Genomic DNA, 14,287 nt, shown 5'->3' with positions numbered 1-14,287 from the left:
TTGTTTGAAGTGTCCCCCAGACAGACCAGTACTAAGAAAAGCCTGTGTATTGAGGTGCCTCAATTTTCCACTATTGCAGAGTCTGCACATTGGGACTTTGTCACAGCTAGGAATGGGGAGGATTACATAGGTCTGAACAACACCCTGCTGTATCTTTGCTGTAAGATTGTAAAAGCTGATGCATCCTACCTCAGAGCCAGCAAGGCCATGGATCTTCTGAATTAGCCCCCACTGGCCTCTATTTTCAGCCAGCTGGCCACTATGCGGGGGGACCAACTGATAAGCCAGAGCAACCGCTGCTACCCCTGCCATGCCTTCATTGAGTTGCTTCTCAGTCACAGCTGTGACACATGCTGTCCACGCACTTCTCCACAGAGCCGTCCTACAAAGACACAGCCTGGCAGCAGGAAGCAGTCTCGCTGGATGGTGTTGGGTAATCAGGGGTTCAGGCAATGCTTGGCTCTGACAGCCCAGAATAGGAGGACTGAACCCTTGTGACCCCTCTACAGCAATCTCTTTGTTCAGGACAATCTTTTGTTGAAGAGTGTGGATGTAAAAATTAAGCTGACGGGCATCAAAGATGGTTTTGTTTGATGAGCTCCCCAGCAGCAGGAGCTTGCAAGGTGGTTATTGCCTCTGCCTCATTGCTTGTGAAGAAGGTGCAGGTGGTGCTTGGAGTGCGTTGAGGGCACACGGAGGCATTACTTACGGCCAGCTAAATACCCCATGGACTGGGTGGGCATGAAAGTGTTCAGCATACCAACTGGCAGTTGTGTCAGCAGCCAGGAAAATTTGTTTCTGGAACAGCTGCTCAAGCTTGTTGTTATTAGGTTTGTTGATAACAACACTTTTAGAAGCAATTATGCTTGAGAATCCTTTTAACTTGCCTTCCCAGGTGCCCTTACACAACAGATATGAGGCTCTGGAATTAGAAGAACAAGGACATGATACGGTGGATGATGATCCATCTATGCTAGAGGAGTCACCAAGATCAGGTCAGCCTATTCCCCACATCATGACCACCTCCATGAAGAAAAAAACGTCCTTTGAGGGGAGCAGAGGGCCCAATTTGTTGACCAAACCCACCTTTTAGGGAAGTTTGCTGCCTCCCTGGGGCTCAGGTTAAAGGCGTTACCAGGAAACTTCCTAGCCTGGTAGGGCCCTGTGATTATTATCCTCTATTGCTTTTTCATGTGGGTACCAACAAAGTTACGATGAGAAGTCCAAGAGTAATCAAAGACACTTCAGGGCCGTGGGGAGATTGTTAAAGGTTTCAGGAGCTCAGGTAGTATTCTCTTCTATCCTCCCAGTTGTAGGGAATGACATCAAAAGAAACAGGCAGATCCAGTTTATCAATATCTGGCTCTGAGGCTGGTGTCACCAGCAGAATTTTGTGGGTTTCAATCATTGGATGGTCTACGCGACACCAGGCCTGCTGGGGCCTGACAGGATTCACCTTTAGCAATGGGGGAAAAGATTTTTTTCTCATAAGTTAGCAGGGCTGATTGAAAGAACTTTAAACTAGGTTTGGAGGGCAAAAGGGATAAAATCAGGCTTACTAGTGATAAGCTATGGGATGGCATGACAACGAGGGATGGTGTGCTAGTGATGGCTTTCATGATGTACTGAGTGCACTGGAGAGCATCTGAAATATTTGTACGCTAATGCATGCAGTATGAGGAATAAACAAGAGGAAGTAGAAGCTTTGGCTCAGTCTCAGAGCTACAACATCATTGGCATAAGGGAGACTTGGTGGGAAGAGTCCTGTGATTGGAGTGCTGTGATGGCTCTTCAGGAGAGATAGGCAGGCGACGTGGAGGGGTAGCACTGTATGTAAAGGAGGGATTGGATTGTACAGCACTTGCAGGTGGGGAAAACATGGTTGAGAGCCTCTGGGTAAGGATTAAGAGCAAAGCTAATAAAGCGGATGTTGTTGCGGGAGTCTACTATAGATCACTTAGCCAGGATGATGACACCATTGTATTATTCTATAGGAATTAAGGAGAATCTCTAGATCAGTTGCCCTTGTCTTTACAGGTGACTTCAACTTCCCGGGTGTTAACTGGGACTATCATACAACAGATTCAAAACAGGTCCAGGAAATTCAAAGAGTTGTAGAAAACAGGGTAACATCTGGCTGGCAGCCAATCACTAGTGGTGTTCCCCAGGGCTCAATTTTAGGGCCAGTTCTCTTCAATGTTTTTATCAATAACCAGGACGCAGGAGTTGAGTGCACACTGAATAAGTTTGCTGATGATACTAAATTAGACGGAGCTGTTGGTTTCCTCGAGGGTAGAGAGGCCTTACAGGCCCATAAACTAAGGAAATGATACCTGTGTATATGACAAAAGACAGGGAAGTGGGCAGTGGTAGTTGATGAAAATGTATTGAATACTGTAGGACGTGAGCATGATGCAAATAATGTGGAATAAGAGGCGGAGATTGTACTGGGTTTGGCGGGGAAGGAGTTAATTTTCTTCACAGCAGCTGGCATGGTGGTGTGTTGTAGATTTGTGACCAAAACAGTGTTAACAACACACCAATGTTTTATCTATTGCTGAGCAGTGCTTGCACAGTGTCAAGGCCTTCTCTGTTTCTCATTCTGCCCTCTGCGAGTAGGCTGGGAGTGGGCGAGAGACTGGGAGGTAGTGGTGTGGTTTTGTTTAGATGATGAAGGAATAGAGGTTAATAAGATCATGATGATATATATATTTTCATCAGGGGCTGCTTTGTAATACAGTCAAATGACATTTGTCCTGTCACCAACCAGTGGTCCTGGCTGAGCATTCTACAAGCTCCCCATCTCACCGTGCTGCAGTGACCCACTCCTACTCCCACACAGGACTGCTGTTGAAACCCGCTCTCTTTAGATGGTTCATCTTTTGTTGTGTTGTATAATACAAATATCCAACAGTGGCCCCCACCAGAGGGTTTCCATCATTTCCATGGTAGCATTTGACACAGCCATGGAAAAAGCACCTATTGCCTTCAAAAGCTGTTGGCACCCTGTCACTGACTGCACAGCCATCCAAGAAGTAGGATCCTACTTGATATTCACCACCTTGTAATGCATGACAGATTTGAATATTTTCAGCCACATACATAAGCCATTGAAGAGACAGGGCTGAGTATCTCTTTTTCCTCCAAAAAAGAAGGGAGGGAGGAGTGCAATCCTGCTAGGTTATAGGAACGTTCACTGGTACGAGGCCAGCGCAGTGCACTGAGAGGTGCCTGTACAGCAACAGACCTTCACCTTTTTGCTGTCCTCTGTCTCACAGAAAGCGTGATGGGTCATCACCATAATCTCATTCCCATATGCATAGCCTCCCTCAATGCATTTACCTCTTGTTGGCAAAAATAACCCAGGGGAACAAGTAACTTCCCTGCTGCTCCCATGGCAGGACGAAGGCTTTCTCCTTTACATCTTCTCCCGTGTTGCCCACGATGAATACGTGACAGGGCTAGCAAGTTCCCCGTTACCTGCACCAAAAGGTACCTGGCAGGAGCCCAAAAACACAGCTGCTGCAATGTAGGGACAGAGGAAAGCAGATGAAAGGCCCCCCCCCCCCCCCAAGCCATGCATGGGACACAGCAGCTCCACATGGCAACATGCCAAACCCTGCCGGTGGCTAGCAGCAAGCTGCAGAGGCAGACCCAGCTCTGCTGGGTGGCAAATGCTGACCCAGCCTTTGCAGCACCAGCAAAACCACGGCTGCAAACCGAGCCCTGTCCCTGCATGGGGACAGGCTGGGGATGCTGGCACATGCCAGCCAACAGCAGCCTTGGGGATGGTGCCCCTCAGACAAGGGCTGACCATGGACCCTCTCCCACAGCCTGTTGCCCTTCTGGGAACTCAAATGGGCTCCCATCTTACCATTTTGAGGTTCAAAACAAATTGCTCCGAAGGCTGTCTGCCACCATGGCAGATGTCCCAGTGGTGCCCATGGCTGTGGCAGTGACGCTACAAGCTGTCCACTTCAAATGCTAAGCTTGGGATGATGCTTCTCATGCCTGGGAATATTTTTGCTTGTTTTTAAAAGGCATGCAATCATTCCTGCATAGCACCTAAAATAGTTGCCACTGTTTACTGTTGCTATGAAGCACTATCTTTATTTGAACAGCTCTAATGTGGGCATTAGCTAGACCATGCCATTTGGCAGATGGATATGTCCCAAACACCTTTGCTGTCCTCATAAATATTGAATTTTGGCTGACATGCAAATTCATTGGGAAGCCTGAGTGTTAAGTTGGAGACACAGTTACATTCAAATATGAGCCGCTTGACTTTGATGGTCAGTGTTTGTGTCTGAGGGTGGTAAAGATTTTCCCTTGCCACTGGGTCCCAACTTCCAGAGTCGTTGCCAGCTCCCCAGGGCAGTGAGTGCAGCCCCTCTAGGACCTGTCCGTCTAGGGGGGGTCACACGGCTGGCCACCCTCGACCTCCGATCGCCAAACCCAGGTGCATTTGCAAGCATCCTCACACGTGTTCAAGAGAGTAAGTTTCTGCTTACCACTTACCTCAAACTCTGTAAGGGAGCACGTGGTGCTTCCTCACTGTGCCATGGTCAGCACACCTGTAGGACACGCATCCCTCCGCAGGAGCTGGGGCAGGGGCCAAGGTCTGCCATGGACCTGGGGCTTTTACAGGCCCCACTTCAGTGCAGGCTGTGGGAGAGAGAGAAGTGACGTTTTTAGCAGCTAAGGTCACCAGGTCTGGGCTGATCTCACATTGGGAAAAGCTGGGTCAGCAGCAGCACCAATGGGCCGCACCTCCATGTTCACATTGTGGTGGGGGGCACGGGTGAGTTGCAGTGATTTTGGCCATTTGCAAAGCCTAGAAATGAAATTCAGAGCCCAGCTTTTTGATGAGGCTGTGATAGAGATGAGATAGGGAAGGAGACAGAAAAAAAAGCCATTAAAACATCCTACTGTATCTGCAGACTGGTGCTTCCTATAATGTCAGCACACAAAAAGCTATCGACTCGCCTCTCCCATAACCTTCCCATACGCCTCATGAAGGAATTTGCCGCAAGGCACCGATTTCCAAGTCGAGGAAACTGAATAAACATAGCTTCACCTTCAGGGGGAACGGCTTCTCCACCCACCCTTCCTGCCTCCAGCCACCACCATCCTGCTTTCATTGCACAAGGAAATGCCACCGGAGGAGATCGCTGCCCTCCCCTAAGTACCTACCGCTGAGTCTGGTGCAATAGGTCCCTGAGCCAAGATGGTCCCAGCAGGTGACAATGTCACCTGGCTGGACAAAGCCAAGTGTTGCCAGGCTGCGGGGAAACATATCTTAGCCAGGAGCTGCTCTTGGGTCTGGCACCTCTTGATGTGGTGCCACAGGCTGAGCAGGGAGGGTGGAGGGGACAGAAGCAGATGCTAGGCAGAGGAATCGCTCTCTGCTCACTGGCCTCATCCACTGGAGGGATGTGGCCCTGTTGTTACATGGCAGCTCAGACGCTGGATCCAGCCAGCTCACTCGTGCTCACAGCAGTGGGCAAAGGTGCTCAAAACTCACGTCCTTCAGCCACAAAGCTATTGCTTTTCTTGGTGAAACAGAAACAAGCCATGCCTTGGAGCAAACTGCCAGAAGTGGAGTGGGTGGGTTGTGCCATGCCTCTGCCAGCCCCATTGCTTCCCACTCCGAGCAGTTCCCACTATCCTGTATCATCCAATTTGTGGTTGTACTGGGGACCATGGCACGTGATTGGTGACAGTACCCATCAAGCCATCATCTCAGAAAGCATTTTCACGCTGATGGAGTTTTCTTTTGCACGTGCCTGGTCTTTGCTTTCCATGTTCATAAGGAAGGTCACGGAGCTTACAAGGGGTCTTTCCAAAAAGGGTGCATCACTCATACAGGATCTCCCATCTTGCTCCTGCTCCCAACTAGGAATTGAGTTGATAAGCCAGGTTATGAGGAGAACAAATACCAGCCTGAAGGCCACCATCCGCATCAGTCCCACAACAAGCTGGTTGTGGAGCTGAACTGACATGGATCTGTCTCCTTTTTAGGATGAATTTCCTCCATGCAGGGTCAGGTGAACAGTGCCCAGATGGCAGTCAGCTTTGTCATCAAAACTCATGCTGGTTCATGCATGGAAAGGTGCGTAGGGAGAGCACCATCTCAGTGGCCCATGAGCTCTGCATCTGCTTCTGGAGGCCGGGCTGCATGCAGAGGGGTCAGGGGATCCCTGCCCTGCCCCAGCCGTCGCTGCAGCCCCTGATCTGAGAGGACGTTTCTGTGGCTGGTCAACTGAGCAGATGCCAGGATCTTCCAGCTCCTCACTCCTCTACTGAGGTACTTCAGCTGGGAGAATGTCCCAGGGTTCTGCCAGTGGTTTCTGGATGCTGCCGCAGAGATGTCCCTTGAGCAGGATGCGAGAGTAGCACACTTAGGACCAGGCTCTCCTGCTTTGCCAGGACAGCCACTGATTAAGGGTAAGCACCAGGTGGTTGGGCTTTTGCTGTCCCCAGCACTGGGGACCTGGGTTCCCACCCCAGGTGGTGGCAGCGCTGGCACCCCATGGGGCTCACCCAGCCCACCCAGCAGCAGGGCTCAAAACTGTGACTACGTGCAGGATCCAAACCCAACGGAGGATGCACTCTTGGATGAAAACCCTGGTGACCACCTACAAGTCCCTAGAAGGTAGGGACACATCCACTTGCCATTTGAGTAAATGACTGCAAAACACCATTTTCCAAAACAGCAGCAGTCGCACAGTCCTCCCCGCACCCTGCCGCAGGCCACGCGTCTACGCCAGAGCTGCAGACCTGTTGCACATTTTCTCGCCCTCCCCTCTCCCGCACTCCGGCCAGCAGCGACACCGCGCATCACCTGCCACACCGCACCCAGGCAGCGGGTTGGTGTCCCGCGGGCAGGGAAGGCAGCTCCCACCTCCAGAGCTTCCTATTTCCAGCCGCAGGCACCCGCACACCTCGGGCACTCCCACTTCCTCTGCGAGGCAGTGCCGAGCGTTCCCAAGCAGGCAGTTCCTCCCTCCCTCCCTCCCTTTCTCTTTGCAAAAGCTGCGATTTCAGAGATCAAGTTGGCAGCTTCAGGAATATACCCTCAGCTTACTTCCTCGCTAGCTCTTCAGGGTGTAACCAAAACCACCATTTTAAGGACATGCAAACTATTTTGTGATGTTTCACTTACTTTTTTGCTGCCACTAGCGATAGCAATATACAAAAACAATGATGAAACTTAGCAATGATATATCTCTTTATATTTTCAAATCTCTGTACAAACATTAATTAAACAAAGCAAGGTAGTATGCAAAACAGTCATTGCTTAGAATAATCAACCAATGGGTTGTGCTTCAGCGGTGACATGGGGATAGGAACAACTCTGCTATAAGGAAAGCGATAAACCAGAGGTAAAATGAAGTCTCGTCTTCAAAGTTGGGATTATGAGAAAATAATTGTTGAGGACAGTGTCTGAGAGTATTCTTTAATATCCTTACACCAGCTAGGTCAAGCTAATGTATTTGCACTATCACACAGGAAGATTAGGGAAGAATAACTGCTTAATGCAAATAATATACAGCAATATATATATATGTATAAATATATATTCACACACACATTTGATCTTAAATTTGTTAAAGACGCCTCAGCCAAACTACAACAAAAATGATATTGGTATGATAACGATGAAGATATTAAAAACATAACAAACACTGCAGTGACCTTGACTGGGGATCTGTCCCTCCAGAGAACAGAAATTCTTTAAATCATTACACCTGCTGAGGCTGGCTGCCCTTGGTACTGACAGCAAACATGGCTCTTAATTCCTCTTTTCTGGAATGACTGAAGAAAACAAAACATAGCTACCCATAAAACTCATTCCTGCACATGCAAATGCTGTTGGCACAATTAAGTGCCCATTTATTAACAGGCAACAGGACAGACCTTTGGCTGCAAAGGTTCTGAAAAACACCATACATTGACATGATCCAAGGAGAAACTCGAGTCCTGTCTGCTCATCACCAGCTCTCATAGGTTCAGAATTTCAGCCACAGCTCATTTTTTGCAGCCCCCGTAGGTTTGCATCATTCCTACCACAACCAGCTCAACAGAAACAACAAAAGTTGTTTTATCAGAAGCACCGTAACAGCTTAGGTATGTGATGCTAGTGGATGTACTTAGGGGCCTTGGTTTTTTTCCGCCTGGGTGCATTTTAGGAACAAACACCTGCCTAGTGATGAAACACCATGCATCCTGCAGCTTTAAATACCCAACCTGCCTGCCACAGAGACCCACACGACCTTCTTCCTTGGGGGTCAACCCAAAATTGTTTTAAAAAGTCCAGACCAGTTGTTTCCATAAAGGAACTGCAGCAAGCCCTATGCACCCTAAAAGCCTCAGATTTGCACACAGCTGGGGCCCGCCTGGGCTGGGATGTCTCTGGGAAAGGCGGTGGCTGGGAAGCACCTGCTGCCGAGCAGACAATGCATTTGGCCCATGCTCCTCATCTCCTGCCCAAAGGCCTCTCCAGCAGAAAGCAGGAGGGAGCAGAGATCCCATCCTATGCCACCATTTCTGCTTTAGGAACTAGAGAAAGCAGCAATTTCTCTCTCCTCCTCCTCCTGCTTTAGTCGGATGCTGACTCAGCAACTCAGCAACAGCTGTAGCACATCAGACTGAGCCAACAGCAGTCTCTACTGAGCCACAAGCAGGACAGGGACCGAGCCCAGGCCACCACACCGGGGTGCAGTGGGGACCTGCCTCTGCACCAGCCCCCTCCCAGTCCCGCAGCACTGAGTCCGGTGTCCCTTCCAAAATCCACTTCTTGTCCCTTTCAAAACCTGTGCCTGTTAGCTCTAGGTAACCCTGGGATAAATGCCAACTCCTCTCCAAACTGGAGCGCACTAAGCGAAGATGCAATCTTTTAAACTCAACTGAAATCACTTGGTATTAGGAAAAAAAACACCCCAAAATAAAAAGCACATGGTGATTCTGAGACAGGATGATTATATTTTATAAATTTTATTTCTGTGGGTTCTTAGGTTTAAAATAACATTAGACATTTTTGTTCTGACTGTATACCTGAATTGCAGCTCTTTTCCCTTTTCAGTAAACTTTGGGATAATTTTCACAGTGGACATTTTATGATGATAAAAATGCAAAGAATTCAAAGTGCAGCTCCTCTGCAAGCGTGAGCCTTCCAAGCATTATAGCCTAATTTAAGGAATGGCAATAATAATCTTTGCTATTTAGAAAACCATTGATATTTTTAAAAAAATAAATCTCATTTATGTGGTGACCACGACCAAGCAATTCTTAGAATTGATTCTCAATTCCTAGTCGGTTATTTTTTAAAAAGACAGCTTGGTTTCAAAAGGCAGCACTACTCTTCCATGAGACGCATGCTCTGCTTCATGCTACCAAGCACTCTGAACCAACAGCTTTATTTCATGCATGTTTTCACTGAGAGCAGGATGAGATTTTTTTTTTCCCCTTGGGTTGATGGCACTCTTAGACATCACAGAACTGGACTGATGACATGCAAACACCAGCTCCGAGATCCTTAGACTTTCAGCTGCAAGTTATTTTAGATTTAGAGGACGTACAGAGTGATAGCACACAAAAATCTTCTACTCCCGAATTTCCTATGCAGTAACCAGTCATGAAAAGATTTCTCTAAGATGAGGAGAAGATCAAAATCACCACCTGTACAGAAACCCTGTTGCTGTACATTCCTAAGTACGCAGAGTCATGATTACCATCACCAGCTACACGAGGGTGAGTGGGGGCCGCGAGAGCTACATGGACATCCATGCTTTTGGGGGAGAAGAGTTGCTAGCAAGCTTCTACACACAATACGCTTCACACACAAGCAGTAAGACATAACCTATAGTTCTTATAGTTCTTCAGGTCCTGAGTACAGCCATAACCAATATTTCAAGTGTTAACCTTTAGGCCCAAATTTTCTTAAAATGATCCTGCAGAACATACCTATTTCAAATACCTATATTTAAAATTATCTATTTTATTAACCTACAAACTTTGTTATAGCTAGACTGTCATCTGGAGAAAAACACCTTAAATTAGATTTCAAGTATTCATCAACATTAAAGTTGTTACTCTTTAAGTCCTTTGAAGATCCTGAGACAAACACTCATGTTCAATCAAAAATAAGAAAAGAAAAATAATTAAAAACCAAAGCAGCTCCCAGAGCAGCACTGCAAGTCCCTGTGTGCAGGCCAGCTCCCATTCACCCAGCCCAGGCTTTTCAGACAAGACCACTCATCCTCTCAACCTACCGGGGAGACTTGCAGCTCCCAACAGAAAGGTCAGCCACAAAATTCAGCAGCTGCTGGAAGCTGAGTTGTCTTATCTTTTGCAGTTGCTCGAAATTATATACATCGCTATCCATTCTTGCTCGGTGATGGTGACTTGTGAGGAATATGGGAGCATCAGCAATCACAACTCGGCCTCCCAACTTCTTTCCATCTACTAACTGCACAAAAAGGAACAAGCAAGTAAAGGAAGCCAAGTGGTATTTTATTGACTCCCAGAAGACAGACATGGATTGCATACAACCCTGGAAACCTCCTTACTTTTTAAAATCCTGGAATTATAAACAAGAGAACTCATTCCTCATAAATAACCTGACACCATTCCTTTGTCAAAAGGTTTTGGCATGGAACATATTTCCTTTACAGTTTAATTTTAATCGTTCATTTGAACAGCTTAAAAAACTATGTCTATAATAATACTTAAATATATTGCTCATATTTGTGACTTCATAAAAAAAAATAGTTTGAGCTAATACTTTCCTAGTCGTCAAAAAAATCCAGAGACACCAACTTTTGAATGAGCACTTCAGAAAGATGGGTAAAAATAATTTGCTGGAAATTATCAACAGACTTCATTTATCAACAGACTTCATTTATCAACAGACTTCATTTATCAACAGACTGAGCCCCTTAAAAACGTGTATTTCATCTAATAGCAGTAACGATCTCAAGAAAATGCACACAGTGTGACCAGCTTTCCCTCAATCCTGCAGAAACGTATGCACATATCCAACTACAGCCACAACAGAATTTCTGCAACGTGAATGAGACAAGGTTGATCTCAAAGGCAGATGCCTGAGTACTTGCAAAATCTGACCATTTACAATTAAATTTCTTTTAGTTTTAGAATAGGTCAGTCTAAGCCTCAGTCAGATAACTGCAAAAGCCTTGTCGGTCTGGCAGAGGCCATGGGAGCACTCTTGGTTTTAATGAGAAGCAGACAGGATGGCTTAAGTCACCAGTGAAGCTGAATTAACACAGCCTGTCTATTGCAGCTTGCAACATTTGTTCCTCCGGCGTCTGGAGAAGGCAGTAAACTCTGGAAGCATCACAGTCTTTTCCGAGGGGATCACCAGGTCACAGAATTGCTTGCCTTTCCACAGCAGTGCTCGCTATTATCCATAATACTGCCAAAAATGCATTGTTTGCACCTCAATGCACTACTTCCAAGACACTAACCCAGAGGCTTCAACCAATGCACAAGTGATTTTCAGGCTTGATCAATTTTTGAAGTGGAAAATGCTTCCTACTTGAGCAATAACGAAGCAGCACATCTCCTTGGCATTCATTATTGGCCAGAAGTGGTTTTTCATCAAAGTCTCCAACACCCCAAGTATTTGCTACCCCCCCAGAGATGCTGGGGCTAAGGTACGGTAACTCCAGTTACAGCTTCATGATACACAGGCTTTGGCCGTGAAGCTGGCTGAAGGGACCCACGCTCCACTCCACTGCCTCTGCAGATGCGCCAGCACAACTCTAAACTGTATCTCTGACCCAATGTGGGTCTAAAAATAACACTTGACTTGACTTCAAAGCATGGACCAGCCCGCTGACCTGATGTCCTGTGCAGCACAGGCAAGGGGCGGTGGAGCGAAGGGACAGGAACCAACAGGTGGTGCACTGATTTGGTTTTGTCAGGCAAACTCCCATGTCACGAAGCATCACCTTCATCGTTTGCAAAGGGAACACAGAGGATCTCTGAGATGCTCTTTGGAAAGCACAGGTGATACCTGGATGGGCATGAGCCAAGGGACGTGTTTGGACACACACCATTTGAGCAGAGAAACGATACCAGACATTGTCTCATCGCTCCTAAATGCCATGTACTGAAAAATGTTTTTAAAAATGCCTTCTATACACCAGTTAATCAAACTGATCTCACAATATTTCCTTTCTATCTTACATTTTTACATAAAGCAGAGTTGTCTACACCTTTAGGAAAAACACTTTTCTAAGTAATCATCAAAGCAAACGAAAGCATGTTTGAGAGCAACTTACCTAATTAGCTTCATGAAGACCATCACACATGTGAAGCCAAAAGGCAATGAAATCTCAGAGACACAACAACTTCAGTGAAAGCAGATATAACTCACAGGAAAGAAGCTTTAACAACTTTTTGTCTGTACAAGAGCTTTTCATTTCTTCGAGAGGAGAGTATTCAATACCCAGCAAGTGACTGGTTTTGGCAATTCAGGCTTAGTGCCCTTAAAATGAGTAATTTTTTTTTTTTAAGTTGTCATATTACTGTAACAGTTATGATTGTATTCTAATGAGTTCCTGGGATATACAAATCACCTACTTCTAAAACAGGTTTCTGCACGTTATAGACTAAATTTCTTAACTTACAAATAATTATTTTGTTGTTTCCAGTTTACAATGGTAAAAAAAATGAAGACTTCACAATGTGTGTAAATGGGAGGTAAATGTATTTTTAAAAACAGAATAAAAAGCTGCATGTTAAAACCTGGGTCACAGACTAATAAATACATACATCAAAGACATGAAATTTTCAGCAGCTGGTTTTAAAGAGCAAGGAAGTGGGGAAAAACTAGCTGACCAGACTCCATTCTGGCTCTGTGATCTATATGCTAGAAATATCTGCAGTTCAAAAACAAGTTAACAGAGGAGTAGCATCAGCTTTGTCACCTATTTTCTTTTTAAAAAATTAAGCTACTTCCTAAAAGTGTGGTGTAAAACCTAGAGAAACTTTTATTTCTTCATGCACTTGATGACATTGAATTAAAAAAAGAAATTATTTTAACCCAGAAAAAATGAGTCATTGTATACTGTAAGGACAGCCTTACTGCAAGTTTTCTATAGTAAAAGTATTTCTAGAAATACACCAGAAATTACTTTCCCATAACAAAATATACAATTATGTGTCAGATCATCACTGAGTTTCAATACTTAGGCAAAACAGAAACAGTTACTATGAAGTTTCAAAAAAACAAAGGAAAAAACCCAACTCCAAACAGTAAAAAGATGTTTTGACGGCTGTGGAGATGCCAGAAAGCAATGCTGGACACCAGGAATTTCCAGAACAACCCCCTTTCCAAAGTGATGTGCAGTCTGTGAATTAGACAGTGAGAGAAAACTGATCCTGTTCTATGGGCTTCTCCACCCAGGCTCCAAGTCCTGCCTTCAGGAATGCTTTAAACAAACACTCTTTGGCAGTTTGATACTCAGTGGCTCCTTGCTTGGTTTCGTGGTACAGGTTAGGCTTGAGGATCTTTGAGCGCAAGCTGGAGGAAAGCTGTGTGGATTAAAGACGAGAGAAGAAGAGAGACAAGAAACTATTAAGCTAAACAGTTTGAGAGTGACTGAGTTATTAAAACAACTATTATTAAAACAAGGTAGTGAACTACTAAACCAAACATTCAGGCAAAGGCAGACATGTACACGGTACTGCTCCTTCCAATCATCATGTCTCTGCACCCAGCTTCACCACACCCAACTGCAACATTTGCCTCTTGCAAAGCCAGCCCTTCTGCAGCGTCATGCCACAGCAGAAGCACTCTTTGGACTAGTCTCACCCCAGCTAGCCTGCCTTTTGCTTTCTCTGGATTATCAACTTCCTTTGGTGGAAGAAATCTAGACACTGAAAAGCCACTGCCAGATACTTTATTGTAGCTTTTCTTTCTAAGAGAGGACTGAGCGAAACCTCAGTAGGTTCGATTGCAGTGAAACTGGGATTATCCTTCAAATAAATTGAAATGAGAAGGCAAGCTCAAAGGAGATAGCACCCTTTGTTTAGTTAGCTATAAACCAAGGATTATTAGATCCTTGCACACGTTTTGGACCTTTCATCATCAAATTAAAGAATAAGCTAAACAAATGCATTGTTCTTTTCCATTACTACATGGAGCAGTAGCTAACGTTAGGCTCAGCTTAAAACAGGCTCAGAAAGAGACTTCTGAATACAGAAAGCAGCACACACAGATATTTCATTAAGAATTAAGAAGTGGAAAATCTAGCAC

At 45.6% G+C, this 14,287-nt stretch overlaps 1 protein-coding gene across 5 annotated transcripts in view; it reads right to left on the bottom strand.

The window, feature by feature from the left end:
- Window positions 1-7,218: 7,218 nt before the first annotated feature.
- Window positions 7,219-14,287, bottom strand: part of ADARB1 (adenosine deaminase RNA specific B1) — an 86,442-nt gene continuing 79,373 nt past the window's right edge. For all 5 annotated transcript variants that reach the window (XM_076341978.1, XM_076341975.1, XM_076341974.1 and 2 more), the window contains one exon: window positions 7,219-13,563. In XM_076341978.1, coding sequence (XP_076198093.1) covers window positions 13,387-13,563 — 177 coding nt within the window. In that variant the 3' untranslated portion in view covers window positions 7,219-13,386. The remainder of the gene's footprint in view (window positions 13,564-14,287) is intronic.

Source organism: Aptenodytes patagonicus, chromosome 6 (assembly GCF_965638725.1).
Source record: "Aptenodytes patagonicus chromosome 6, bAptPat1.pri.cur, whole genome shotgun sequence".
In the NCBI taxonomy this organism is placed as follows: domain Eukaryota; kingdom Metazoa; phylum Chordata; class Aves; order Sphenisciformes; family Spheniscidae; genus Aptenodytes; species Aptenodytes patagonicus.
Note: the sequence above shows the minus strand (reverse complement) of the source record. Positions and strands in the feature narration are given on the sequence as shown.